Source organism: Eucalyptus grandis, chromosome 5 (genome assembly GCF_016545825.1).
Source record: "Eucalyptus grandis isolate ANBG69807.140 chromosome 5, ASM1654582v1, whole genome shotgun sequence".
Taxonomy (NCBI): Eukaryota; Viridiplantae; Streptophyta; class Magnoliopsida; order Myrtales; family Myrtaceae; genus Eucalyptus; species Eucalyptus grandis.
In genome coordinates, this window is record NC_052616.1 from 736,307 (window position 1) to 762,801 (window position 26,495).

Sequence of the window (26,495 nt, forward strand, 5' to 3'; positions counted from 1 at the left end):
AACAAAGAGAAAAAAGGGAAAATCAAAAATAAGAGGGACTATTGTTGTCGAATCTATTAATAGCATTCAAGAAAAGGGAAAAAAATGTAAAGAAAGAAAAAGAAAAAAAAATTAATAAAAAAATTTGAAAAAAAAAACTAAAATATAATTAAAAATTATTTACATCAATATTAGTTGTGCCATATAGAACTAGCCAGCATCTACATCATTGATTATCCGGCCAATTAACTGGATAAACTCAATTGACAAAATAAGAAAAAGTTTATAACTCAATTGATATAATCAATATATTTAGGAATGAATTGATAAAAATATAATAGGTTTAAGACATTTTGGACAATTTTCTCCCACCCTAGTGAAACATGTGAAACCTGACATATCTTTACAATGATGTACGTGACATCCATGAACATATGAGAAGGTTGTGTTGAGATGAAACCCTGAAATGGGTAATTAAAAAAAGAGCCGGAGACACTTAATATATAGTCTAATGTAATCTCACCAGATCACTTAATATCTATTTTTTTTTTCAGTTGGAAAGAAATTGATACCTGGCCTTGCTCTATTTGCATCAGCAGCTACGTGCCTCCTGATATCTCCTTGTCCAGCTATAATATTAAGAAATTGTCCTCTTCATTTTTCCTCAGCGCCAAAAATATTCGGCCAACCTTATAACAACTCAACAGTCACGACCCTTATTTATTTATTTGAGTTTTCAGTTTCCTTCTTTAGGATGGTATTTTTCAAGAACCATATTAATATGCATCTAATATCTAAAATATCCATAAAACCCATGAAAAATCACCAAGTTTATGGCGTTGGATCACTTTCTGTGGTTTTTAGTTTATTGTCAGATATAGACAAATCATTTAAGGCTGGCTCTTGAATACATAAAGCATCGTACATGTGGGTTTTTTTAATTTTTTTCTTGTTCCTTTTTCTTTTACTTCGGTTGCCAAAGTCAAAGATTATAAACTGGGAAACTGATTATCTAAATGCGGTAAAGATTGAACTTACAAGTAATTGTATTCTCAGAAAACGTGAAAATGCATAAGAGTTGACATTGGAGTCAATGAAGAATTAAAAGATGATATGAAAGAGCGGCTCGAAATTGAAGGTTCAGTTTTAAGTTGTGTCCTCCATCTTTGAGGTTAGGCTAGAATCGGCGGTCGTGCTTTTACAGCACCGTCTAAACCATCTACTCTACAGAAAGGGAAAGGCTGGAACCTTAAAAGGATATTCAGAGACAAACCCTTCAATCGTGACATGGTATGTTGACTTCTACATATGACTATATGAACTATGAAGATGTATAAAATCTCAAATTTTGAAGGCCTCTGCATATCGTTTCCTCACGACGATAAGGGAGGGGAGAGAGAGAGAGAGAGAGAGGCTCCCACGCTACAACTTGCAATTCCCAGTTTATTCGATGCAGATTTTCATATGAAGCCACTCGCGCAAAATTATTACAATTCGCTCTGCACCGACCACCTCCGAAGTCGAAACTACTGAATCTGCCAGCCTCGCCAACAGTGTCCCCAACAGAAAGGGTGACCTGAGGGCCACACTTCAGGAGGTGGAGGTCTCAAACTCGATTCCTCTGTATAGAATGCACGGACTGGTGCACCGACACTATCACTGGAGAGTTAGGTGTAGGACCATCAACCATCCCCAGGCCTCCGGGTCGAGGACAGGTCCAAAGGGATGCCTGGGGTTGGCTCTCTGCCATCAGAAACAGAACAGGAAAAACATAAATACGGCTGCCATGACTTCGGTATCTTCAGAGGCCTCTGGTTTGGAAATCAAGGTGGTCGCTACAGAAAGTAGAGCGGACCACAGAGAGATCCAATCTTCCAGTCCACTCTTCACCTGGCTTCAATGTGATTGGCTTCTCTATCACTGCACCATTAACGCAAACCATCTGTTTGTACTCCTCATCGCCAAAATCCACCATCGCCTTCGATTTCCTCTCCCAGGGATTCCATACAACTGCATATTCAAACAAGATAACCAATTTACTGCAACTTGGAGTTGACTAGTATCCAGCAATCGCATCTGTTTCTCTGCAATCTCTCAGGTTCCAGTAACCCTGCTTAATGTTCTAGGAGTATGTAATAAAATGCAAAGACATTTTCCTTAATTGGAAGGGCTCTTACCAACATCTGGCAGACCTTCCTTTCTGATCACAAAAGTTCGCTTCCGCTCATGATCAAGAACTGCGATTACATTTGGAGAACTCAAGTAGATTCGATCCACCTACCAGAATTGGGTGAGGCAGAAAAACGTACAAATTATAGGCTGTATAGAGGCAAGGTCATCAAAATGCAGGTAGAGGCACTATCAGAATACTTCAACACACAGGCATTGTCACATTTCCTCATTCTCTCCGAAGAAATTAGTACAAATTCATGAAGAAGACTCCCACTGAGAACCAAAAAACTTCAAAGAAAAGGCCCTCTTTAAGTTCTTCAGAACCATTGAAGAGGCTACTCCATTTCTTGCTATTTGGGAAATTCAGAACTCCAGTGAATATGAGGCTCTTTACTCTTTTGCATGAAGTTGGCTATAACAAATTGAATCACATAAAAACTTCAATGTTTACCTCTGATTCAAAAGTTATGGCATCCCCCTGTTCTGTGAAGCGTTCCCTTTGGCGAAGGTTGTCTAGATAGTCAAGCGTCTCCAAATTTTCGATTCTCACTTCACTGAAACAGATGTACATTCAATCCCTTTATTAAGTGCAGAATGAACTTTTTTTTTTTAATCATTTAAAAGGAAAATAAAAATTGGCTGAATTTGGTGGGGTACATCTAGGGCAAGAAGCAAAGGAATACTATAATAAAAACCTTCATGCATTTAAATGCTAAACAGTGTGTTGCTGCAGGTCCCTAAATAAAACGTGCTTGCTTGAACTCCAAACATTACGATATTAGAGGTCTCCAGACCTATGATTGCCTAATTGTCATAGCTATTTCATATTTGACATTCAGAGTAAAACTTTTCGGTGACCGTAGATAGTGGCCTCAAACTCATAAGATCAAAGCATATTCCAGAAAAATGTTGATGGAAAAAAATATGTTACCCTGGAAAATGAGCTTAGAGAACCTATGTCAGGCCGGTTCTTTAGATTATCATATTACTGACGGTAGTAAAAAGCTCATCTATGGCCAATGACAAGATGATTGGCAAATAATGGTCCATACCTGATGTCAGAAACTGATAAATATGTGTGATAAGCGAATGAGAAACTAAATGCCTTTCCATTGATGTTTCTGACTCGTGATATTAGGCTCAGATCACCATTGGTTGCAAGGCAAACCCGAAGGCGAAGCTCAAAACTGAAACAAGAGATCTAAAAAGGATCAGCAGGAGCCTTTGAACAATGATGTTTCATGCCATAGGTTGAACAAGAAGAGAGAACAAGAATCGTAAGGCATGGTATTGAGTGTGGAGCTTGCAGATAAATACGATTGAGCTTATACCTGTGAGGCCAACCCTTCATGTCTTCTTCAGAAGGCTTAAGCAATAGGTCTATGAAGGATTTGCCTTGAGAATCAGTGGAGGGCAGGGGTGGAGGATTATCATCAACTGTCCAAATTTTGTTCCTAGCAAAACCATGCTGCTCCAGCACTCCACAATTGCCAAACTTCAAAAGTTCAAAAAGAACTTGAGCTAGAAATGTTCAACATTGAGTCCTTTATGAATGTTGGATCAAAATATGAAGAGTACCTGAGGAAAACATATGGGAATTCCTCCCCTCACTGCTTTGGGAGGCTTAAAAATTGCCTGCAGTAGAAGATAATACGCAAGCAAATCAGTCTGAGATTATACTTGTAGATATTGACAACATTGCCTCCTCGCAGGGATTCTTGCTTTAGATTAGCCCAGAAAACAAAGAAATAGCAGCAATTCATATTGAACTCAATCAGATTGGGTCATTCTCAAATTTCCTTGAATGTCATGAGTTAAAGAATGGAAAGCATTAATCCACAACAACCTAACACATTAAATGTTGACGAGCATTAAGTTCAACTAAAAGCACAACCATTATTTAGATGTTCCAAGCTCACATTGCTACACCCACTGTATTAGCAGAGTGCTTTACAGGCGCATAAAGACCGAAAATTAACACACATTAACTTCTGCAACTTATAAGAGTGGAATTAGCATTGAGCTCAAAGATTCCAACAAATACAACGAGTCGCACCTTAGTACTAGTAAATAGGAGCTCTTCACCTTGCTCATTCCTCCATGATGTGACCTGCGCTCCGTGCATGCTAACCTACACAGACAAAAACGAGAACACCCACAGGATTTAAGAAAGTCAAGCACGACCAAGCATACAAATTACAATACTCAGTGCAAAAAATTCAAAATCTCAGCATAATCATCCCATACTGAAATGCACGATACCCACCCGCACTGAAGCCCCTTGTGGACTCCGAAGCACGATATGGTCAATCCCATTCCATTCCTTTGTCATTTCGACTGCGGCTTTACAATCCCACACAGCAGCAGAATGCCCCATTTCGATTGGAAGATAAACTTCTGTTGCTAGAGTACGAAAAAATTCAGAGAAAACTGGCACTTAAGGACAGGAAAGAATTACTGAATCCGCCCTATGACAGAAACATTAGAGATACATCAGAGGCTTCTCTAGGCAAGAAACCGGTGAACACGTGAACTAAAAGCTAATTTCCAACCACCACTTGCTTCCTATTTATCCTCAGATCCAATAAAAAAAAGCCCGATATCCCCAGAACCCTCAATTGCTTAGACAAAAACATAAAGAAACTCCATTAGGATGATAACATTTGGCAAAACCCCGTAGACCCAAACCACTATCTATCCTAGGAATCCTGAACAAATGCCCACATATGTCAACATACCATTAATTGCTGACACTGAAAGGAGAGAGAGCCATCAGATGAGCTGTTAGCATCGGTGGCACTTTAGTTTCTTCAAGCTTCAAACTTTCTATAAAAAGATTGAGACTTGGTAAAAAAGCAGCAAATCCACAGCCCAAAAGCAGATGAAGAAGAGACTTTTAATGCCAAAAAGGTTGAAGCATTCGGTTCAAGAGCACGGATCTATAATTCTTCCTCCGAACACCCCAAGAGAATAACAAATCAGAGAGAGCGAGGAAGAGAGAGAGAGGAGGAAGGTTGAATGCAGGAATTCATCAGAGAAAGCTTTTCTCTGGATATATAGAGATGAATATAAAAGTCACGAAATTTAATGCGAAAGCAATGCCCATTCAGAACTGAAATGAAACGCCAAAGAACACATGCGCTGAATGAAGTGGCCTTTTGGCTTAAAGAATTTAATATGCCCAAGAGCTCCTCCTAAATACTGAAACCAAAATCTGAAGCAACGAAAGGAGGAGGAAAGGAAAGGAAAGGGCCGCAGCGGATCGCTGGGAGGGAAGGACTTGGGCGTGTTTGTGGAAGTAAGGGAAGTAAGGGAAGAAACGTGAAGATACGAGGTACAGGTACGTTGCACGAGCAGCCAAATTTTTTGAAACGAAGGGATTTTTGAGATGGGACAAGTTGGACGTTTTATATTGCGTTGTGATCAGTAGATTTTTTTTTTGGTTTTTGGGTAATTTCCCTCCTCCCTTACGTTAGCAAATTTTCCAGATACATTCCAAGGAAATAAACCCCAAATTCGACGTGGAGTGCCATTGCAACGAGGGAAAAGAAAAAGGGTAAAAATTCAAACGGATGGTTATGGTTGAATTGGGCATGAAACAGACTCTACATTATATGACCAAATAGGAAATGGAGCTGGATTTACCCAGAAACTAAGTTGGCCACGGTACTATGCTTAGTATATCACTCTTTTAAGCATTTAAGAGTTGTTGAACCAGAGCCTATCGCTAGGCATAACATCTAGCTAGACCCAATTTCATAAGCTGTAGTCTTATTTTTCTGTATTTTTGGTGGTGGCCGCATCGTGGGTCGTCCATAATCTTGTCTAATACTTAAGAAACCAACGAGTTTCGGCTTGCTAATACAGCTTCTCGACCCCCTCCCAGTTTTGTTCTCCCATAACAAATTCAAAATTGAGGACGAGTTCTCTTCCAAAGCTCGAATTACAAGTCACGAGACATGGGGACTAGTGTAAGTCGATCCCAATTTCCAGCTTTCGGGTTTAATGTTTTGGCCGCATCTGAACTGAAGACCGCCATGTCCTGGGACGTCAAATGACTTTTATCCAGATAGGGGTATCCTAATGTGTAGGAGAAGCTGACATGTGAAGCAGAGCAAGTGGGTGGGAGGAGACAAAGGTGGAACACTTTAATGGAGCACGAACCAAGAAACCTAAAGCTATAGCCTGTAGGAGGAAAGCTGGAGCAGCCCCCCCACAAGTCGTGGTGGACGCACGTGAGGCTTGGTTGGTTTCTCCAACTGGAATTTGGTTGAATGCATCATGAAAATAAAGCGGGGAGTCAAAGATGACTTGCTTTTCTCGGGAGTGGAGTGTTAGGAAGGATCACGTGCGGCGGAGGGGGCGATGAAACCCCGCGGTGATTAAATTAATGGGGAAATGGAGAGAAATTCAATTCAGAGGAAAGATCGAGGAAACTGAGGATTTTTCAAAGTGGGTCATGAGTGAAAATCCGCATCATGTGGCTGGGACGAAACTTTAAACCCCTTTTTAAGTGTTTCAAAGTTGCAAAATCATTTTGTAATTGATAAGCATTTCTTACTGCTGCTCCAAGACATGGGGCAAATCCCACCACAAGCCAAGCAAATCTTCTCGCACAACTCCATGGAGCAAACTGTTAAACGACATAATTATCATCCTGAGGACAATTGAAAACCACAGCAATCAAAGATGGACTAACTAACATCTCCAAAAATTTCCACCCCAGGGAAACAACCACGGCGCGCCCCAGACTACATTGAGCTAGAAACTGCTCAACTAAAAGCTTATATTCCGATTCAAGCAAATCTGGGACGGTGAAGCAGCAACCATTTTGTTCCTCAATGAAGCCTTCCTCTCAAATGCAGCATTTAACAGCAAATCTCATGCTATGGAAAACTTAATCTAATTTGCTCATTATTTGCTCTTCCTACATGATAAAGGAAGTCATCCCAGGTCAACTCAATCAGAATAGTAACAAAACTATAGCTCCCTTGGATCTGCTCTTGACCCAGTCAAACTCAGAGTCCCAACTGCCATACTGCCCGTCAATCAAACAAAGAAGCGACAGTGCTCCGAACAGTAGAGAATCAGAGGAGAACATTAGAGGAAGCAGTACCCACTACCTTGTCAGCAACAGGGAGTATAGTTTTTCATGCGGAATATGAACATTTTCGTCAGTTGCGTGGATCACTGGCACCGCGAACCCTACCATCTGAATAGATTTCTGCCTCCGAAGGTCCAAGATTGATGGATGAGCACACGCAAAGGTAGCCTTTCATGCGAAACAGAACCCTTTTTTTAGTACCTCCAGGATCCGAAATAAACCTTGGGAGGAACAAAACGCATCTGACTAGAAGAGAAGACAATTATGAAGGACGATGAGAAGGGCCAGGCAGCGACATGTGGGCACAAATCTGTACCCTTTTCTTTTGCTTTTGAATGGAAAGTGAAGGAATGGCTTTTTTGACCCAAGCAAACAAAGAAAGCTGCCACCAAGAATCCTTCATCGACATAAGCTACTGTAAAAACGAGGCACCGTGCACCCGCAAGTCAACTTTGAGGTAGAACCAGCAAGAGAGTCGAGTAAACATTGTCAAGTTGGCTTCAAAATGAAGTAGAGAACAAGCTTACTCACAAGTGGCACGATCTAATTACATGACATTAGTCCACAGTAATAACCGTAAAAACACCCAATTACGAACCAAATCCAAATGTACATAGCCTCTGGGACCATCACGGCATTCCGAACATGATAAAAAAAGCCATCAGTTCTGCCATGAGAGAACTATACTACAAATAAAATTAGAGTCCTCATATTCTTGGATGCTAGCTCTACCCAGCTATCCCATCCTTCTCCTGTTAGCTGTGACATTGATTTCGAAATTTTCCGAAGCTCAATAAGTAAGGCAAACTATATAACATAAATTAGAAAGAGCTGTTAGCCAGCAGCCACCGCATCGGTTCTGGGTTTTGAATCCAAAAGTTGGTGAAGCTTGGCACCGGAATTCGACTTCCTTTCATAAATTTCTCCCTCATCTTCACTTCTTCGATCAACGGCACCAGAGTTGTTTACCCTTGAAAGTAAGTTCTCTGTTTTGTCCGAGAGAAGCCCATTGTCGTTGAATTTACCCAGTGATTCAACCGCCTTTTCCACTCCCTGTGCATTTTCCAGTCTTTCCTGTAAGTAGGAACAGTTTCTATTCATCGAAACCAAAATAGCAAATTATACGTATGACTCATATCAAACCCTGAAGCTATAAGGATGCAAGAGGTACCATCAATGTGGCATTTTCTAGCCTCAATTTATCCGAGTTCTCGGTTAGTTGACTAATTTCAGATTTAAGAGCCTTATTCTCGGCACTCAGAGAATCCACCTTTTTGGCAAGTTCTTCAGTCTCAGCCTGAACATTAAGAGGAAAATCCATTCCCTTTAAATGACATACACGTTGATGAAAATGACAAACAGAAAGACTGAAAACAGCACGATAACACTTTCTGTCACACGTCATCCATACCTGCTTCCTCAGTCTTGATCTTCTAGCAGATTCACGGTTCGACTGTTTCCTCCTCTCCCTTTTCAGTTCTCTTTCATTCTACACAAAGCGAATTTTGAGAAACAAAGTCGATGATATTGTAGAGAGCAACTTGAAGAAACAGCAGAAAGAACAGAAGTACTGGCCTTCCAGGGAAATATTTTAAGTAACCTACCACAGAGTGACATTACCTGTAACCAGGCTTCAGGTGGCACTACACCAGGTTGCAAAATGCTCACAGGGTTGGCATTTGCATCCATGCAAGAATTCTTCAGGTCCAATGATGAGGACATGCTGGGCGAGTTTACAGGCGCAGCCAATTTTCCCGTGGCTCTGGGACGTTCGATGGCTCCACCGGACACATTCTCAGAAGCAGCATCCACCTCCCCAGCAACCTTTCCTTGCACTTCAGATTTTCCATCGCCTGCAGATATGAGGCTCCAAATTCAGACTTAATTGCATTGTTGCATCCCAAAGTGATGAGAAATTCAACTCCAGGAATGTATGAATGATCTCTCCTGACATAGGTATCAACCACCAAAAAATTTATTTGCTGCCACCTACATAAACTAAGCCCATCTGTTTTGACCTCCATGGATTTCTCAGCAGCAAGCAACAGTTTATGACTACTAACTTTGTTACAACACATGCCCATGAAAGCAACTAAAAATTGTACTTTCACAATGGTAGAGAGAGAACTTTCTCAGCAAGTTCATAGCATATCTCATAGAACTTCATCCTCATAACTGCGGGAGTCTACAGGTTCTGCATCAGATGCCACTTACGAAAAATGGACAGTCTTTACATCCTGGAGTAGTAGGGTAGAGATGCAAGAAACACCCCTTGGGCCCCCACCACCCACCCAAAAGGAAAAATGTGCTAGGAGGAATAGCAAGATCAAACAGAGTTATCTCACTATCAAGATGATATAGTCAATGAAGGCTGATGCTATACCATTGGATGAAGTTCCTTCACGGCTTCTTTTCCTCCTGGCTTTATCTGCCTGGCACATTTAGTGCACAGTTTAGTATCACTTGTTGTTAAGACCACAATATTCCCAGCAACAAGAAAGATGAGGCAAATGAGGAATAGAATTTTAGTTCTCACCCCTGATTGATCCTCATCACTTGAGTCTCCCGAGTCTGCACTGCTTACAAATCACAAAATTGAAGAATTAACAAGATAGCGATTGGGGAAATGGTAGCAATGGGATGAATACAATTAATATATATATATTCATTCCAGAATCATAAGTGTATGCACACTAGTCTCGATTTGGAGCTACAAAAAGTTTCTTGTTCGACAAACCTCTGTGATGACCTTTTATCAGTCCCATCGTCAGCACTGTCTGCATCCCCCCCACTGCCTATTGACATTGCAAGCCCTTCAAAACTTTTCAACTTCTTCACCAGTCCATTATCAGAATTAGCAGATGACTTTTTAGGAGTTTCCGCAGCCAAGGGAGTCGGAGTCTGCATAGTTGCAAGACCATCAGAACCAACATTCAAGCATATGCCCAATAAACATGCAGGGGGTTATATAGTTCAGGTAAAAATCAGAGAGAAGTAGCTCAGAATGGTAACAAATTCTGGAGTAAAAAGAAGATGAAATATGGACCAAGAACATGTGCCTATTACCAGGATATTTACCAAAACAGTGAGCGAAACATTCTCTCTCATTCTTTTTGCTTTATGAAAAAAAAAAGCACTAGATGCAGACAATGATGACAAGGAATCAGATCACCATAATCATCAGTAGCAGTCTTAACTTGCAGTAACTTAAGCACAATGCTTGCATCATCAAGAGCAAAGCACTCTTAGACAAAGAAAAAGAATACCCACAACACAGCACATGTCTCCCAATATGCACAAGTTTTGGCCACTTTCCTACTATATATTAAACCAATTATTAGGAAAAGAAAGTTAAAAAAGATACACTTACAAGAGGAATTGCAGGATGTCCATAAACACCTCCATGTGAGTATATTGCAGCATAAGGTGGCCCATATGGTGGCATCATAGGCTGGAGATCAACATGACACTAAGTTGCAAGCTGAAACTAGATAAAGAAAATATATTTATTCTTACTTCAATGTTTCCAACGCTACCTGTGGTGGCCCCCACATGTAGGGATGAGGACCATGACCAGATGATACAGCAGAATTATAATAAGGCGGAAGAGCAACTCTTGGACCATAGTATGCCTGTAAAGATGGAGGGCCAATGGATCATGTCAAAACTCTTATTGAGCAACAACTCTGCTCCAAAGCATTCAGCCAATGCAATTAACTTACATGCATAGCAGCCCAATCAGGATGATAAACATGAACACCCGTCTGATCCTGCTGCACAAGGAATAATCATTTAATTGAAAACAGGACCTCAACAAATTTTTAGCTTTAGTATCTGGAAGGAGACGCTACTCTAGAATTCCCCCACTGTATATATCATCATATAGCCTGGTGAGTAGTAATGGAAAGATGCTTTCAGAATTAATAAGCACAAGTGGATGTGGCTCCTCATCTCACCGGAGGTACTGGTGAAGACGATTTATCGGATTTGGATGACTTCGTCTCTTCATTGTTCCCCATTATGAAGCACCAACTAAAAAACTCAGATGATTCCTCTCTTGGCAATGATATTATGCAATCAGCTGCATCAGGAAAGGTGATGTCAAGTTAAGATGGCCAAGGAAAATCCATAGAGCCTATTGGAAATGTAACTCGTAGCTTCCAATCACACCAAACAACGACGAAGTCACTCAAGCTCAAATGTAGTTGGAGAAAGTCAACTTGTTTTTTGTCTACAAATCACCAAGAAACTAACAACCCTTAAAAGGTAGAAATTGGAAAATTTATGAGATTCACGGAATCCTCCAACTGCAGAGAAGAATTTCATTATAACCTCATGAAGCATTGGCATGCACGCAATCAAACTTGTTGCAGAGTGGTCTTCCTTGGATATATTTTCCCAAACATCGGGTATCCATCTATGAATGACAAAGCCGATAACATCCAAACACAAAATTTGGTGGTAAACTATCCTAAATCTGTGGCACTTCATCAGGACTTTGAATTCACCTAATACTTAATGAGAAGATCCCATGTAAGAATTCATAAAGATAAGACTTTTTCTTTTACGTACTAAATAAAAAGATTGAGCTTTTACTCTAGCAAATGGTAAAAACGGATATAGCACCACATCATAATTCTTATATCTGATGCCGAATCATACTATATATTCAGCAACTATTAAATATCAGGAAAGAAAAAAAAATCAGGAAAGAAAAATCGGATCCACTAAGGGATGCAGCTTTCAGCCACAGCGAGAAGATAAAAACCGTAGTTAACCACCTACTCTACTCCAAGAAAGAGAATAAACGAGAAGAAACAACTTTGAGGGCCCATAATTCACACGGAGTAGGTCACTTTTGAGATCTTAAAAACCTTAACTTCTCCGATGGGGAGTCAGTCGTAAGGTGAAGGTACAAAGAAACCTTTACAAGAAAATAGAAGAAAAAGACTAGGCAGTGAAGACGAGTAACCCCACTTTCAGAGTTTTAAAAAGAAACCGACATAGAATTACAGTATAAGTTAAATTTGTTGGTTTAGCTAGAGTTATACTGATTACCGAGAGAACGAAATTCCAAAAAGAGGGAAAAAGCAACAAATCAACGAGCAGGAAGAACTTTCAAGATCTTGTCCTCTTTACTTATCGCAAAATCATGGTCCTAACTCCAAATTCATGCCCACAATTCCCAGATCTAAAATTACAGCTGCACAGTCACCTACCATCACACTTTAAAATGGGCAATTTAAGCAAAATTATTTCCCATGCAAGAAAGTTCTTTGCTGGAAAATAACAACTCGACAACATTACCTCCATGCAACACAAATTCTAGGAAGCACAGAGATGTTTAAAAAAAAAAAAAAAAAAAAAAAAACGAAATTCCGGAGGTTGCCCTCCTGCTGTTATTACCTCTCAAAACAGAGCATGAAACATGTATTCCGTGGAAAAAATTCGTACACAATTTGCCTACCAAAAAAAGAAAAAGAAAAAGCTCATTTCCATCGCCACTGCATACTAGAAATCTCGATGACGTTCTGCGCAATCAACGTTTCTCACCAAACACATCGCAATCCTATTCGCTACACAAACACTTCCCGACTCAACTCAGCACGCATTCGTCGGCCATCCTCGCTTCCGGCAGCAGCCAGGAGCATTTCTCGAAGTACGGAACGGAGAAAGAGAGCGCAACGTTCGACTCGCAAAATCAAACAGCAGCAGCTCAAAAAAACGCACCTTCTGCTGCACGACTGGAGCCCCCGCTTCTTCCCGGTCGCCGAATCCGGAGAACGAGGGGCGGAATTCGAGCGCCTGAATTTACAAGGGACGCGAAGCTCGGATTATCGCGGCGGAGAGAGAAAGGAAAGAAAGGGGAGGTCAGCAGGAGACGAGGAAGCGCGGCGCCCGGAGGCAGTCAAAGGAATCTCAATTCTCGAAACCGCATTTTCTCTCTCTGGAACGCGACGGACGATTCGAGCTCGCTCGGAGCGGAGCAGAGGAGAGAGAAGACGAGAGAGAAAGGGAGAGGGAGCAGGAGGGAGACAGGGAAATGGCGAAGGGAGGCAGGAAGACGGAGCAGGGGAAGAGGAGAGAGAGAGAGAGAGAGGCAACATCCACGTCACCAAACACGTGTCGTATCAGTAGGAGAGCGTACGCATACGGCGTATATACGGGAGCCGCGGGGGCAGGGGTTGTTGAGCTGGCGAATTCGACAATCGTGCTGGTCAATTCTTTATTTTATTTTTAATTGGAATTTTATTCCAGCGTCACCGCTGGCCGTACACGTGGTGGACTGCGGATGCATCTCGCGCCCTGGGGGCGTCCACCCCGTACCACCCCCGTCATGTGGCTTACGTGGTCCAAGCTGTACAAGATAATTGATTGATTTAATTTAATTTGATTTAATTTGAACTTTTTTTTTTAATTAAAAGGAGGAGCGAAAGTGTGTTCCTAAAATTAACGGTAATGAATAGCCGCTTTGGAGTCCACGGCGTCCCTCTCCTGCTTCGCCACATAATTCTGACGTCCCCGATGTCATAAACCCTAATCTAATCCGGGACGAGTACGATATTTCGGTCCCTCCATTTAAAAAATTACTGATTAAAAAATTATTTTTGTTAATTAAAATAAACCTCGATATTTGTTGCATCGATCGAGGGATCGCCCTCCACGTGGACGTGCCATTAGGATTAATCTCCCCCTCTCTCTCTCTCTCCAACTTTACTTTGCCAGCGCACATATTCTTAGAGAAGGGTCGGGGAACGTGTCTCCTTTTTAGCCATGTCGAGATAAAGAAATAAAGATAAAAGAAAAAACATCACAAACGTTCCCTGCACTGTAATATCGTCCATGAATGTTAATTTATTCAATTTATTCCTTAGATTTTTAGCATTTATTCAATTCAGTCTTTGAATAATATGAAAATGACAACATTGAATGATTCTATATACCTAAATATATACTAAAAATTAAGAACTGCATTGAATAAATTAACAGTTCATGAACCACATGAAACAAATTAAAAGTTCAAATGTTATGTTACACAACGATCCAAAATTCAAGAATTATTGATGTTATTGTCTAGAGTTCAGAGTACAAATTTTTAGAGGTGTTCATTTTAAGAAAAATAAAAATCATTTTTAAGGAATATGTTTTCCTCATTTTTCCTATAAGGGAATTCATTTTCTTAATATTACAGGTGATATTTTCTTCAATCGTAAATGATTTTTCGTTAACTAATCATTTTTTGCAAACCAAACATATGAAAGGCCAAAAAATTAATTCGCGAAAAATTCTTTTGATTCAAACAAGCACACTTGTGAATTCTTCGAATTTCACCTGAGCGTTCTAATATTGATGAATGTGTCTCCAAGCAAGAAGCATTACAAATTCCCGGATACCGATTAAACATTGTTAATTAATTCCATGTACTTATATTACCGGAATACACGACATAGGTATGCAGAAAGGAAAAGGACCCTTGAGAGCAGCAAATGAGAACAATTCAGTAGGAACACATCGTCCGTTGAAGGAAAGGTCCTTCTCGGCTAAAAAAGAAGCACCAAATGAAGTCGCGAACACGCGTGTCGTCTTGCTGATCAAAGAAGAGCTCGCTCGATCATGCCATCTCCCCCCACCCAATATTATAAAACGCGACGTGGTCGATGATTTTGATTCCAGGTCTTGCGCTTGGAATTTTTGGCGCTATCTCGAGCTAATTATGCCATTTAAAGACGGGATGACCTATGAGACTCGACTGCCACTTCGAACAAGCATACCCACTATTGGATGTCGGTGAACGCGAACAAGCTTTCTTGTCGTGCGAAATGGGTCTAATTAGGATAAACACCTACGAGTATACTTTGAACGTATTGTATAATATTACGACGTGTCATGGTAATTAAATATAAAAACTGCCATAGAAGCGTCATGATATTAATTTATAATGTCTAGACGATTCATCGTAATGAAATGTGAAGTGATCATAAATTGAGTGGTAGTACGGTCATCGTAAAATTTGAGAATTAATGTCGTATATTACATGGCAAACTACTATATACCTTGGTAATATATTTCGTTTCTCTCTATATAATGGATGATCTTAATTAGGAAAACAATTGGATGATCTTAATTAGGAAAACAATGGCCTCAAAATGAACGTGTTTGAATGAATATTTGTATTGCTGCTAAATGAACATTATCAAAATCAAAATACAAATTTGCCTCTAGATGACACAAGATTATTTTGATGGCCATTTGTTCCTCCCAGTTGATATTCCAAATTAGTAATGATAAAATTACCAGCACCTCGTATTTTTCATTATTCACAGTTGGTTTCTTGGCTTCGAATGAGATTAGCAACTCAATAAGATATCTATTATATGTATATTCTTCAAAAGTAATTTAAGTGGATTGATAGTTTAGCTAAATCGAAAAACGATTTGAGTTTAATATATGGTGTTAACACCTTGCGGGTTTTCTTTTTCCGCAGATTCACGACCCACTTGTTCAAAAGTTAACGCCCTCTTGTATCCTGTCAAAGTCAACCTCCAAGTAAATAGCACAATGAATTACGTGTCCATGGTATGATTAACAAGAAGGTTATAATTGTAACTGGAGTTTAGATTAGCCAATAATGTTCTTTTGCCTCGCATTTGAAAGCCAGACTTAAACCTATTTATCACACAGTAGAACTCTACGTGGCAAGTATGCTTGTATATGTCATCGAAGGCAAAATAGTTAGACACTAAATATAAAAATTAGAGGTGGGTAATAATCCACCATCATATAATTTCCACGACTAACGTAATTATGGTACTTAAATTACCTACCACTAGACTTATCAAAATGGGTCATAAGACCCATTTCTTAATTTATATTTAATGAGCCGAGTTTGTTATATGTATTAATTATATTTGGTAAATTTGTAAGCTCAAAATAACATGAATATTAAATAGGTTCATAATTTACTTAAATTTAACTCACCTCTATAACCTTATCGCCCTCACTCAATCTTATGTTAATACTCTCACCTTAGTTTGGATACAAGTTTTCTAAATTTGGTTAAATATTAAAGTGTTTTAGCAATATAGATTAATTATGGTATAACTCGATAGATTATAAACCTATAAATTTATATTGTATAGAAATCGATTAAAATAGATTAAAATGGTCAATTTTGATGGGGTCATTTTCAATCCGATCTACCTGTCGAACAGATCTATCCCCCACAAAAAAACTCTAGCGACAAAAATAAAATAAAATTGATCTCTAGTGTATGTTCGGAAATGTCCAAACAAAGGCATCCTTATGCTCGATTCTAAATAGGCCAGATCACTTTTGTTTTTATTTTTCCATTACAAGCAAAAAAAAAAAAAAATCGAAGAGATAAGATGTTCCAAGCACGCAAAAGAAAAGGTAACCTTTTTGCCGATTGCGGTCACGCCGCTTCGACAATCAATTTAATTTCATGCCCAAGTCGAGCGACCTAAGCAAAACACTATCGCTTGACGTGACAGCACACTACATCGTCTACTCAGCTTCACGCGTATGATTCAACGAAGATTTCCATGCTCATCCTTTTTATGGTTTGTCTGTACATTACAAAAAGTCAACATGGGCATACTAATAAATTCTCCCAGATCCCTCCTCCACTGTTTCTCCACATCACGATTAACGTTATTATGGTCACCTCACTCTCTCAATCAAAGCTCAATTCCACATTTTCCACCTGCAAACTGACGTATTTATGAAGGTGTTTGGCACGGTTTTCATGAAGTGTTGATGAGTACCTCAAAATTATACCAGTCTTAGAAAACAACTATCTCATCGGGTTTTCAGGTGCAGCGGTTTTAAAGCACAACGTGATCGTATCATATCAAAAATCACAACTCAATTACAACAAATGCACAAAATTGGACTTTTTTTTTTTTTTTTTTTCCGAAAAACGTACTTAGCTATAGCCTATAATAAAGCAACGGTGAAATTCGCGCGGACGGACGGCCCCGCACGTTCCTTACGCGGAGAGCACTTCCATCGTCAGACAAAAAAAGCCTAATCTCAAGTTCTCAACCCAGCTGCGATCCCGAATATCAGAACGAATCTCCCATCTCGGCCGTCCATTGCTGATGCTGAATCTCCCACCTCCCCTACTTTTCCAACTCATCTCGCTGGGACGGACACGTGTCGCCGTCTTGCCTCGCCTAAAGAAGGAAAATGAGAAAAGAAGAAAACGCACGACGATGATATTTTGGCGAGTGCGGGACCCACGCCATCCCACGTAAGTCCAGCGCACAATCGGACGGATAGCCTCGAGCCAAGCCGCACTCGATGGAAAGCGGATCCCACGCCGAAGGGAAAAGAAGTATTTTTTTTCCATCGATTGGATTTTATTGACGTCAACTTTTATCCTTATTAATTTTGCAAATCTCAGGAGATTTCCCAAGAAAAAAAGGCGAAAGTTGAGAGAAAAGCCTCTCGACAATAAGAAAATATTTAGGAGAAAAAGTAAGAGAGGAAATATTTTAAAATTACGAGTGGCGATAACTCCGGTTCATTTTAGTCTTCGCTCGGTAAAATGGTTGCGTAAAAAACAAAAAAAACCCTCATCGGCCGAGGCACGCATCTGCCACCTGGGCCCCACGGGGCTTTTGCTCCGTGCGTCGGTGAAGGTGGTCAGAGCAGTGACGTGTCCCAACCAGGTGGGCTGAACGGGCCGGCGGGGCCCACGGCGGCAGGGGAAAGACAGGGCGGTTGCCGCGCCAGCTCAACCCCTCGCCCCGCGCGTTCCCGTCCCTTTCCGGGGAGATCTCCAAACCCGGCCCCGCGAATCACCCACGCAAGGCTCCACGTGGTTCGGCACCACGTGCCGTCCCCCTAGTGGGCGTCGTCGAGAAAAACGGATCTCCACCGTCCTTTCCTCTGCCGCTTGGCTGGTTCCATCTCCGCCTTCCCTTTCTCCTCCGTAATTACGTCAGCTCGCTCGGGCCAAAAATTGTAAATTCCCAACGCCCCGAACGAATTGCAGTCCCCCACCAAACATCATTTAATTATTATTATCTTTTTTATATTTTCCCTTTTACTGATTGGTCCCCCCGCCCCCAAAAAAAAAATATTAACGAATATAATAAATTTCCTAAAAAGCGAGGCCGACTGACCCGGGGAACACGTCGACGCTGGTCCGGCGAGCGACCCATGATTTACTCCGCGAGCCCGCGCGTGACAGGTAGGCGGGAGTGGAGGTGACGCCAGCGTCGGGACATCCACGTCAGCCGGAGAGACGAGGTGGGGCCCGTTAGGCGGGGGACGGGGGCAGATCAACGGCGATGCGCGTCGCGGCGCGAGATGGAGAGAAAGCGACGCGGGTGAGTGATTGGGGGTCGGGAAGGGGAGGCTGACGTGTCGGCATTATTTCCATACCAACTTTTCGGAAAAAAATTAAATAAAAAAGAAAAGAAAAGAAGAAAAGCGGGGGAGGGGGAGAGTATTTATTTTTTTTTTTTTTTTTGAGTTTTTTAATTTTCGATGCGGCCAGCGCTGATCAGTCAGACGAGGAGGGAGGAGGAGGCGTGAGGTGTCCGACAAGGTGACGTGTCGTTGCAGGCACTAGGGGTTGATTTACGCAACGCGAGGGGAGAGGGGAGAGGGGAGGTGGAGGGTGGGGCCCGGTGTTGACGTGGACGCGAGGGCGGAAAATGCTGCGCGGGGGAATGGATGGCGGATCCGATCCGTTGGTCCGTGGTTTTCAATTTCGTCGCCTTCCTTTTTAGTTTTCTTTTTCTTTTTTTTTTTGGGGGTCCTTTTTAGCGGGTCAAATGATGTTACTGTTGCGTGTTCCTCAAAGGCCCACCAGCTGGAGTCTTATCTACGGAAATGCCCCCCGCCGCCCCCCACCCCGCGGCCGATTTCTTTGAAATTTCAGCTCGTTCACACTAGAGCAGCGAGAGGAGTCGCTGTCGACTGACGACTCCTGTTGAGCCAGAGCATTGATCGTGTTGTGTTGTGTTGTTCGATCGTCGTATGAATATAATTAGATCAGATCAGACGGCATTGAGGATTTATCAAGGTCGGACACTTTTCGTGTGGTCCCGATAAAACTGCGGTCTAATAATGCGATACGATGAGCTGAAATTAACGTGCGGACAGATGAATAGTAAGGGATTATCTATTTGTTTCTTGAACCCGAGTATTTTGCATCGACTTTAATCGTATTATCGAGAGATGTAAGTTAAATGGGATTGCGTATTTATGAAATATATTCGAGCCATCATCGTCATGGAAAAGCTAATTTATGAGAAGGATAACATTCGCTTGCACACATGGTGCCGAGCAAAAGCCTTATCACTACCGCGTGATGTTTCCATTCCATTAGTGTTTACTCCTTGTCATGTGGGCTTTTCTAAGCATGGTTTACTTTACTTTGCTGGAGTAGCTCCCACCAAACATCGGCACATATAATTTTTGGCATAATGATCCGGGGCTTTTGACAAATGATTGTTCACCAAAGACTTATCGACTGTAGTTATGAAGAATAATGCTGGGAATGTTGAATTTGTTAACGAAATCATGCGTTAGATTCCTATCAAGTACTTAAATTATGCCCCCTAAATCACGAACCAAGACCCCACCCCCACCCTTAATTTCCACTATTGTTCTAAGAATCTATAGTTTTTCTAAGTGGGACCAATTAATAATCTCACTCCATAAAATTCAAAACTAAACATGCATCGTTAATAAGACGTCGTCTAATCAATTGCACGGACATAAACTCATAAATCAAGACTTGTGCCCGATTCACTAACCTCCAAAAGAAAAATAGTGAAAACAAAACAAAAATGAAAAGAGACTTGTGATTCACCAATGAAATGGCCGTCAGATCGGTACGTAAAAGTATAAAACAAGATAAATTTTTATCCAAATTATTTCTCATTATGTCCAACTATTCAATCCCAAGATCACTTTATGGCGGCTCAAAAAAAAAAAAAAAAAAAAATTTGAAGCAGTCTCGCAAATAGACATCAAGCCTGGTGCTTTTCGCGCAACCATGGACCGAAGAAGCCTCCCTCTTGTCAACCAGAAAGTGACTTCGTTGGAAGCTCTTTCAAGAGGGAAGATTCTTAATTTGACGAGGACCCTGGACGAAAGGAATTTAATGAGATGAGAAACTTACATCGCATTTGATAACAAATGAAAAAAGAATAAAAAATTATTTGTAAAATTTTATTTTTGAGAACAAAAATATATTTTTTTTTTTTCGGGAATAGATTTGGAATAGAATCAATAAATAGACAAAAAAAAATTGTTTATTATTTCTGGAACAATTTCAAGAATAAAGTTTAACTTTATTATTTTCTTTCTTTTGTTCTTCTCTCTTCTTCTTCTTCTTCCTTCCAGTCCTAGTTGGTCACTAGCCACTATCAGTCGCCGGCTATGGTTGGCAACCAATGGGGCAAGATCCGATGAGCTTGTTGGAGCCTCGCCAAGTCGGGCGAGCTCTAGCGAGCTCATTGGAAGCTTGTCTAGCCACGGCAAACCTTGACCTCACCAATGGCCATGCGATTCGGCGAGGCTTGGTCTCGCTTGACCATCGGTGAGATTTGGCCTCGCATAGGCGGTGTGAGCCTCCGACGAGCTCAATGGAGCCTTGCCTTAGCTCGGTGAGGCTTCGGCGAGCTCGCCAAACCTTGCCTAGTTGGTCACCAGCCACGGTGGCCAACGACTGGCCATAAAAAGGAGGAAGATGAAGAAAAAAAGGGAAAAAGAGAAAACTAAGAAAAATATAGTAAAAGTAGTAAAAATTAAAAGAAATAAAAAAATTAAGAATTCTACCCAATACATTTTTATCCGAAATTAGAAATTTTGTACAGTTACAAAATGTGTTCTTTTGTTCATAAATTATTCATGGGAATAGAATTAAAAAAAATCATTTTTGATACAAAAATTGATTTTGGGAACATAATGGTTACTAAACACACTCTTACATATTCAATTTGAGATGACTTGAAAGGTCGCTGTTTTTTTCAACTACGAGAGCGATAACTCATTAACGATACGGTCCAGTGAGTTGATCATAATTATATCATGTTAAGCAATCTCGTGCATGGGAGAGTTTCGGAAGGAGAGCATGTTGCGGTAAGTTACCGATGTTGGGATTGTTTTGAGGCGTGAAAACTAATAAGTTAAACAATGTTGGGGAAACCATGGGGGTTGCGTCACCCTTCCAAACATAAGTTATCCCGATGTTGGGATTGTTTTGAGTGGGTTGAAAACTAATAAGAGTGAGTGTAAGTAGGATTAGAGTAGACAGAAGGAAAGAAAAAAAAAAAAAAAAAAAAAACAATGTTGGGGATGCTCTTCTGGCAAACACGAGATGCATTGATTGGTTTTTTGTACCATACTTATAAGAGATAATTGTTGGGAAGCCTCTTTGTGCGCTGTTTTTGAAAATTTGTGTGCTGGAGAATTTCTTTTCGAGGAGCACCCGACGTGGGCTGAGCTGAGGACCTTGTCTCGGGTTTTCGAACGTGATGTTGTTAGCAAAAGAGGGGAAGTGTCGTGCCCGAGCGATGCTAGTGAGCATGACGAAATAAAGAGCACATGAGAGGAGGAGGAGTTAGGCAATTCTAAGGGACACAGAGTAGGTTTGTTCCGTGAATAATAAATAATTTGAATAACATTTTCCGAAAATAATCACTTATATCACTAGAAATAATCAATCAATGTAACTAATGACAATTTATGCCTAAATATTTTTTGTGAATAATAATAAAAATTTCCGTTTCTTCATTTTCATACGTGATACAAATGATTTTTTTGTAAAATATTTGCAATAGTCCTGGAAATAGTCTAGTGAATAATGGGTTTTAAACGGCTTGCTGAATTGTTACTCTCAAGATGGATCCATTCTAAATTTAGAGTTCTTAGTATGTTCTACTCCTCATTCTGAATTTCATTTTTGTTGGAGAATCCAGAATCCTGCATCGCAAAACCCTCGAATCAAGTCCATGGCTGACGACCGCATCGTCGACCACATTGGCATTTACAAGATCATCTAATCCAAGAAATCTCCTCCTTCCTCAAAATCAAAGATGCGGCGAGACTATGCGTTCCATCCGATAGTCTGCATCACGTTTGAACCACGAGCCCTTACCTCATTTTCTCCCACGTTCTAAAGAATTTTCCAAGCTGCTAGGTCGACCCTATTCTCAATTCCCTCCCCAACATTCGAAGGCCGCATGACTGCAGTCAGTTTATAGGTCCGGTTTACTTGTATGGACGAATTTCGTTTTCATTTATAAAATATATTACAAACGAAAAACTCATTTACTTAAAACTGAAACACGAAATATAAAAATCACATATTTAAACTAGGACAATTGTGCTAGGAGATTCTTCCAAATGAATAAATTCAATATGAGAAAACACCAAGTCGACAACGTTTTGACTATAGAGTGTAATAAGAGGATTAGCTAAAGTCATCAGTTCCAGCAGGATCTCTGTTCCTCTTCTTATACCTCAAAGTTCACAGCACCGATAAGGCCAAGTAACAACCACATGAAAACCTCATTTAGAACACACTCTACACAAGATCTCCTAGAGTTCAATTACCTATCCGGCCGAAAGTTCCAGAGTTCATATCGATCCCTCAAAAGAAAAGGTAATCATTCAAGCACATGCGGTCCAACGAAGCTGAAACTGACATCACATCTCACAAGCCAAGAATGAAAATTCACAACGCATCATTAAAAGTGAGATACTTCCTACTATTCATTCATACCGAACTTTGAATCTTTGACACAAAGTAACCAAAAGGTGAACTGAAAATATAATTCGACACTCTCACATTTGATCAACAGCAGCAGAGAGCCCTGCTATGGACATACCAAAAATCAGGGAACGCATAGAGGTGATTGCTCAACGAAGCCTCCTTGCTTCTCTCTCGGACTCCAAAAGGGCGAGGACATCTCCTTCCCTCACTGGTCCCTTCACATTCCTCATGATGTGCCGGTTCATGTCGTCCAAGAACTTGACTCTCACCTGAGTCACCTGCCCCCTCGACCCAGTTCGACCCATGACTTTGACAACGACGGCGTGCTTAATCTGAGAATCCATTCTGCACAAAGGACACGGACTAAGCATTAATAATAGTAACACCCACCACGGAAAAATCAATTGCCAGACACATGGATTTTGAGAAGGGCTACTGCAAACCCAAACACACCATTGGAAAAATCCACATTCAATTCCCATTTGGTAAACACAATTTAACTTCCCAATTCTCACAATCAGCGAGAAAAAAGTCCAGGTCTTTAACGACTGTGCAATACTTCTGCTACGGCAACATATCCTCACAAATCAACGAGTCATTAGCTTGTGCATGATGTATACTCTTGTTCACATCCACAAGAAGCGATAAACATCAAGAAATTTAACGACAAAAATTAACTCAAAGGAGGAAGCTTCACTGATCCAGCACAGAAGAAAAGAGCCAAAGCTTGACTAAATATAGGATCCAAGCCCGAGTACACAAAACCCACACTCAACTCTATCCCTATTAAGCAAATAAAAGAGCCAAACCCCTGTCAAGCATACGCCCACTACAACTTGAATTCACAATAGGGCTGGTGATTCAGCACCCTGCGTCACCCTGCGAAACTTCCTGATCTTCCTCTCTCAAACAGAAAAACACCATATTCATCCCGTCGCCTTACCCAGAAGAAACAGGCGACAAAGTGATTTATCCACACTCACACAGATTCATATCAGGAGCCAGTCTAGAAATCAAAACAGCGACAAAGCTAATTCAGACAAAAGTCGTCGAGAAAAAAAACATCGACGGAGCTTCAGCTCGAACATAACGCGAAGGTGCGTGCAAAACTCATGAATTGAGCAGAGCATGAGATCGAGAAAGGAAGTGGAAGAACCTGAGATCGGAAGCGAAGGGGGAGACGAGAGGAGGAAAGGAAGGGGGCCGACAGCTTGAGCTTCCTAAAAATCTTGAGCTAGGATGAGCAAAACCCTAGCTGATACTGATGGTCGTGTGTGGTAACATATTATAGTCCAAAATGAAGAACATTCCGTTGGTATAAGATTCGTTCGTCATGCATATCTCAACAAATGTTTTAAGTAAATTTCTGGTGCGCGCGATGTTCAAGCAGAGAAGACTATGAGAGAATCATGTCCCTCCCTGCTTCAAGTATTCACAAACAACACTGTGTCTTTCGATTAATGTGTTGTGACATTTTGAAGTCGGAGACACAATGGATTAAAGCTCATAACATTGACATAAGAGGTTGTAAATCTCAAGTTAGTGTCGATCATGGACACCATGGAGTGCAAAGATGAAATTGGTGACATGTCTAAGATTTTCAGATGATGCTTGGTCCGTCCAAAATTGCCGCATGCTCGAAACTAAATACTACGATAATAAATTAGATTACAGAAACCTAGCCACTTCATTAAGAAAGGTTAGGGGGAGAGATTAGGTCTGATTTTCCCTAATGAGCCCTACTTAGTCTTTCAAGTCAAAACTCCCTAAGTCGTTCTAATTAAAGAGGGATAATTTTAGATCTTAATGCTAATCCAGAGTTAACTCAATAGATATTGAAAATGGGCCATACATAGAACTCATCAAGCATACTCTATACTAAATCTTTGGGTCTAGGCCATTTTTTATATGATTGGAGAGATATATAATAAGGTTCCTTTTATTTTGCGAAAAATAATTTCTAGAATAATAATTTTTGGATTTTCCGTGTCTAGCACATGAAAAAAAAATGTCATCCATCAATGGAAAAAATGTCTTCTTAAATAGGGAAAATGATATCTGCTTTCTTTCACCAAGCATTCCTTTTAATTATTTTTAATTTTTCTTTTTTAATTGAAATTTCAATTATTTCATTTTTTTTCTTTTTCTTTTTCTTTTCTTTCTTCCTTAACTAGTCACTAGCTACGGTGATGGCTAGCGATCGACCATAGATGAGGGATGAGCATTGTGGGAGGTTGGTGAGCTCGGCCTCGCCGCCGATGGCTAGCCAATGATCATTTTAAGAAAAAGGAAAAAAGAAAAAGAAAAAGAATTAAAAATTCAATCTTTAAAAAAAATTTATTATTAAATCAATGCGCGGAAGAAAATTAAATTGGATTTTCCAAACTAAAAACAAAAATATTTTTTAGTTCATTTACAGGATATTAGCCGAACTCTGGAACTAGTATGGAAAATGAACTAGGATAATGTCAATAATCGTTGCTACTTTGGATTCACATGCCAAAAGTTCAAATTTTCCAGAGCATCACGTGATCTCCCAATAAAAGTTAAGACTAGTTAACATTCTTTCTCACTCGAGAAATTGATGCGTGATACTGTTTCTTTGATCATTTGGTGCAGAGAAGTAACCCTTGATTCTTAAAACAATAAACAATATGGAAAGTGGGGAAGCAATAACTCCTAATTCACCATCTCTTCGCAGCAACTTAAATTAAAGAGTCTCAAATTGGACGTTCCCAAATGACCGGACCTCGTCACCGATGTAGTAGGGCCGACTGCGGGCAATTGTTGAGCCACCATAGGCAGTTGGTCTGATTCTAAGCCCGCTCCAGGAAGGTGTGCTCCTTCTGGTCATTCTCATCGCCAGTGATGTTGGCCACCGGTTGCACATCTCGAGTATCTAGCAGCAGAACATGCGGTCGAAGGTGCCCTTGCGCGAGAGATCAAGCTTCCTAAGATGATCTCGAATGTGGTGATGACCTTCCGAATCGGCCCCGGGTGGCTGGGGGTCGGTAGCGCGCCTGTCTTGTTCTCGAACATTAAAGCTACATAAGCTTTTGGTCACAAAAGAAAAGAAACAAAGAAAAAGCTACATAAGCTTCTGCGGAATTTTTCATGACATCAGAAGCCATAAGTGCTACCCCTTTCATGTTTAAAAAGAGTTTGTTTGTGCAGATGAATTTACATTAACACCGATTGATACCATACGTTAAGTCGATTACAAATATTTTACATTGTGCAGATGTCATGCATAGTAGAGTTTTTTTTTTTTTAATGTCATTGACAATGTTGGGGACTTGGGTTCTTTAGAAAAAGAGCGAAAGTAAAATGAAATATATAGCACGTGAGAGGAGGAGTTGGCAATCTTGATGGGCTTGAATGCCATGTGGTAATTGAAGAAACAAGAAATTCATAAATTGCTACCGAAAAGGTCTTCGCTGTAATTTTTCCATTGCCAATCTTCTTAAAATGAGATATTTG

The 26,495-nt window shown here is 40.5% G+C and overlaps 3 protein-coding genes across 6 annotated transcripts; all 3 read right to left on the reverse strand.

Annotated features, from left to right (window-relative positions):
- Positions 1 to 1,242: 1,242 nt before the first annotated feature.
- On the reverse strand, positions 1,243 to 5,535 carry LOC104443386 (putative glucose-6-phosphate 1-epimerase). Of its 3 annotated transcripts, none has more exons than XM_039311814.1 (9): positions 4,890 to 5,535; positions 4,418 to 4,494; positions 4,208 to 4,282; positions 3,730 to 3,786; positions 3,483 to 3,646; positions 3,204 to 3,338; positions 2,603 to 2,705; positions 2,157 to 2,256; positions 1,243 to 1,989 (listed from the first exon to the last, which is right to left on the reverse strand). In XM_039311814.1, exons 2-9 carry the CDS (start codon positions 4,481 to 4,483, stop codon positions 1,781 to 1,783), a joined length of 909 nt encoding a protein of 302 aa, XP_039167748.1. In that variant the 5' UTR covers positions 4,484 to 4,494; positions 4,890 to 5,535; the 3' UTR covers positions 1,243 to 1,780. The 3 variants fall into 3 exon arrangements, with proteins under 3 accessions (XP_039167748.1, XP_010055060.1, XP_010055056.1); XM_010056758.3 differs by having other exon boundaries at positions 4,418 to 4,554; XM_010056754.3 differs by having other exon boundaries at positions 4,418 to 4,619.
- Positions 5,536 to 7,729: 2,194 nt separating this feature from the next.
- LOC104443387 (common plant regulatory factor 1) lies at positions 7,730 to 13,305 on the reverse strand. 2 transcript variants are annotated; one of them, XM_039313023.1, is made up of 12 exons: positions 12,986 to 13,305; positions 11,212 to 11,336; positions 10,978 to 11,025; positions 10,792 to 10,887; positions 10,626 to 10,706; positions 9,993 to 10,156; positions 9,792 to 9,831; positions 9,639 to 9,687; positions 8,876 to 9,108; positions 8,667 to 8,744; positions 8,427 to 8,552; positions 7,730 to 8,329 (listed from the first exon to the last, which is right to left on the reverse strand). In XM_039313023.1, the coding sequence occupies exons 2-12, from the start codon at positions 11,272 to 11,274 to the stop codon at positions 8,090 to 8,092; spliced, it is 1,218 nt and encodes a 405-aa protein (XP_039168957.1). In that variant the 5' UTR covers positions 11,275 to 11,336; positions 12,986 to 13,305; the 3' UTR covers positions 7,730 to 8,089. The 2 variants fall into 2 exon arrangements, with proteins under 2 accessions (XP_039168957.1, XP_010055062.1); XM_010056760.3 differs by having other exon boundaries at positions 10,978 to 11,028; positions 12,986 to 13,304.
- Positions 13,306 to 22,937: 9,632 nt separating this feature from the next.
- On the reverse strand, positions 22,938 to 24,400 carry LOC104443388 (40S ribosomal protein S28-1). The gene is made up of 2 exons (XM_010056761.3): positions 24,172 to 24,400; positions 22,938 to 23,360 (listed from the first exon to the last, which is right to left on the reverse strand). The coding sequence occupies exon 2, from the start codon at positions 23,357 to 23,359 to the stop codon at positions 23,162 to 23,164; it is 198 nt and encodes a 65-aa protein (XP_010055063.2). The 5' UTR covers position 23,360; positions 24,172 to 24,400; the 3' UTR covers positions 22,938 to 23,161.
- Between the last annotated feature and the right edge of the window lie 2,095 nt (positions 24,401 to 26,495).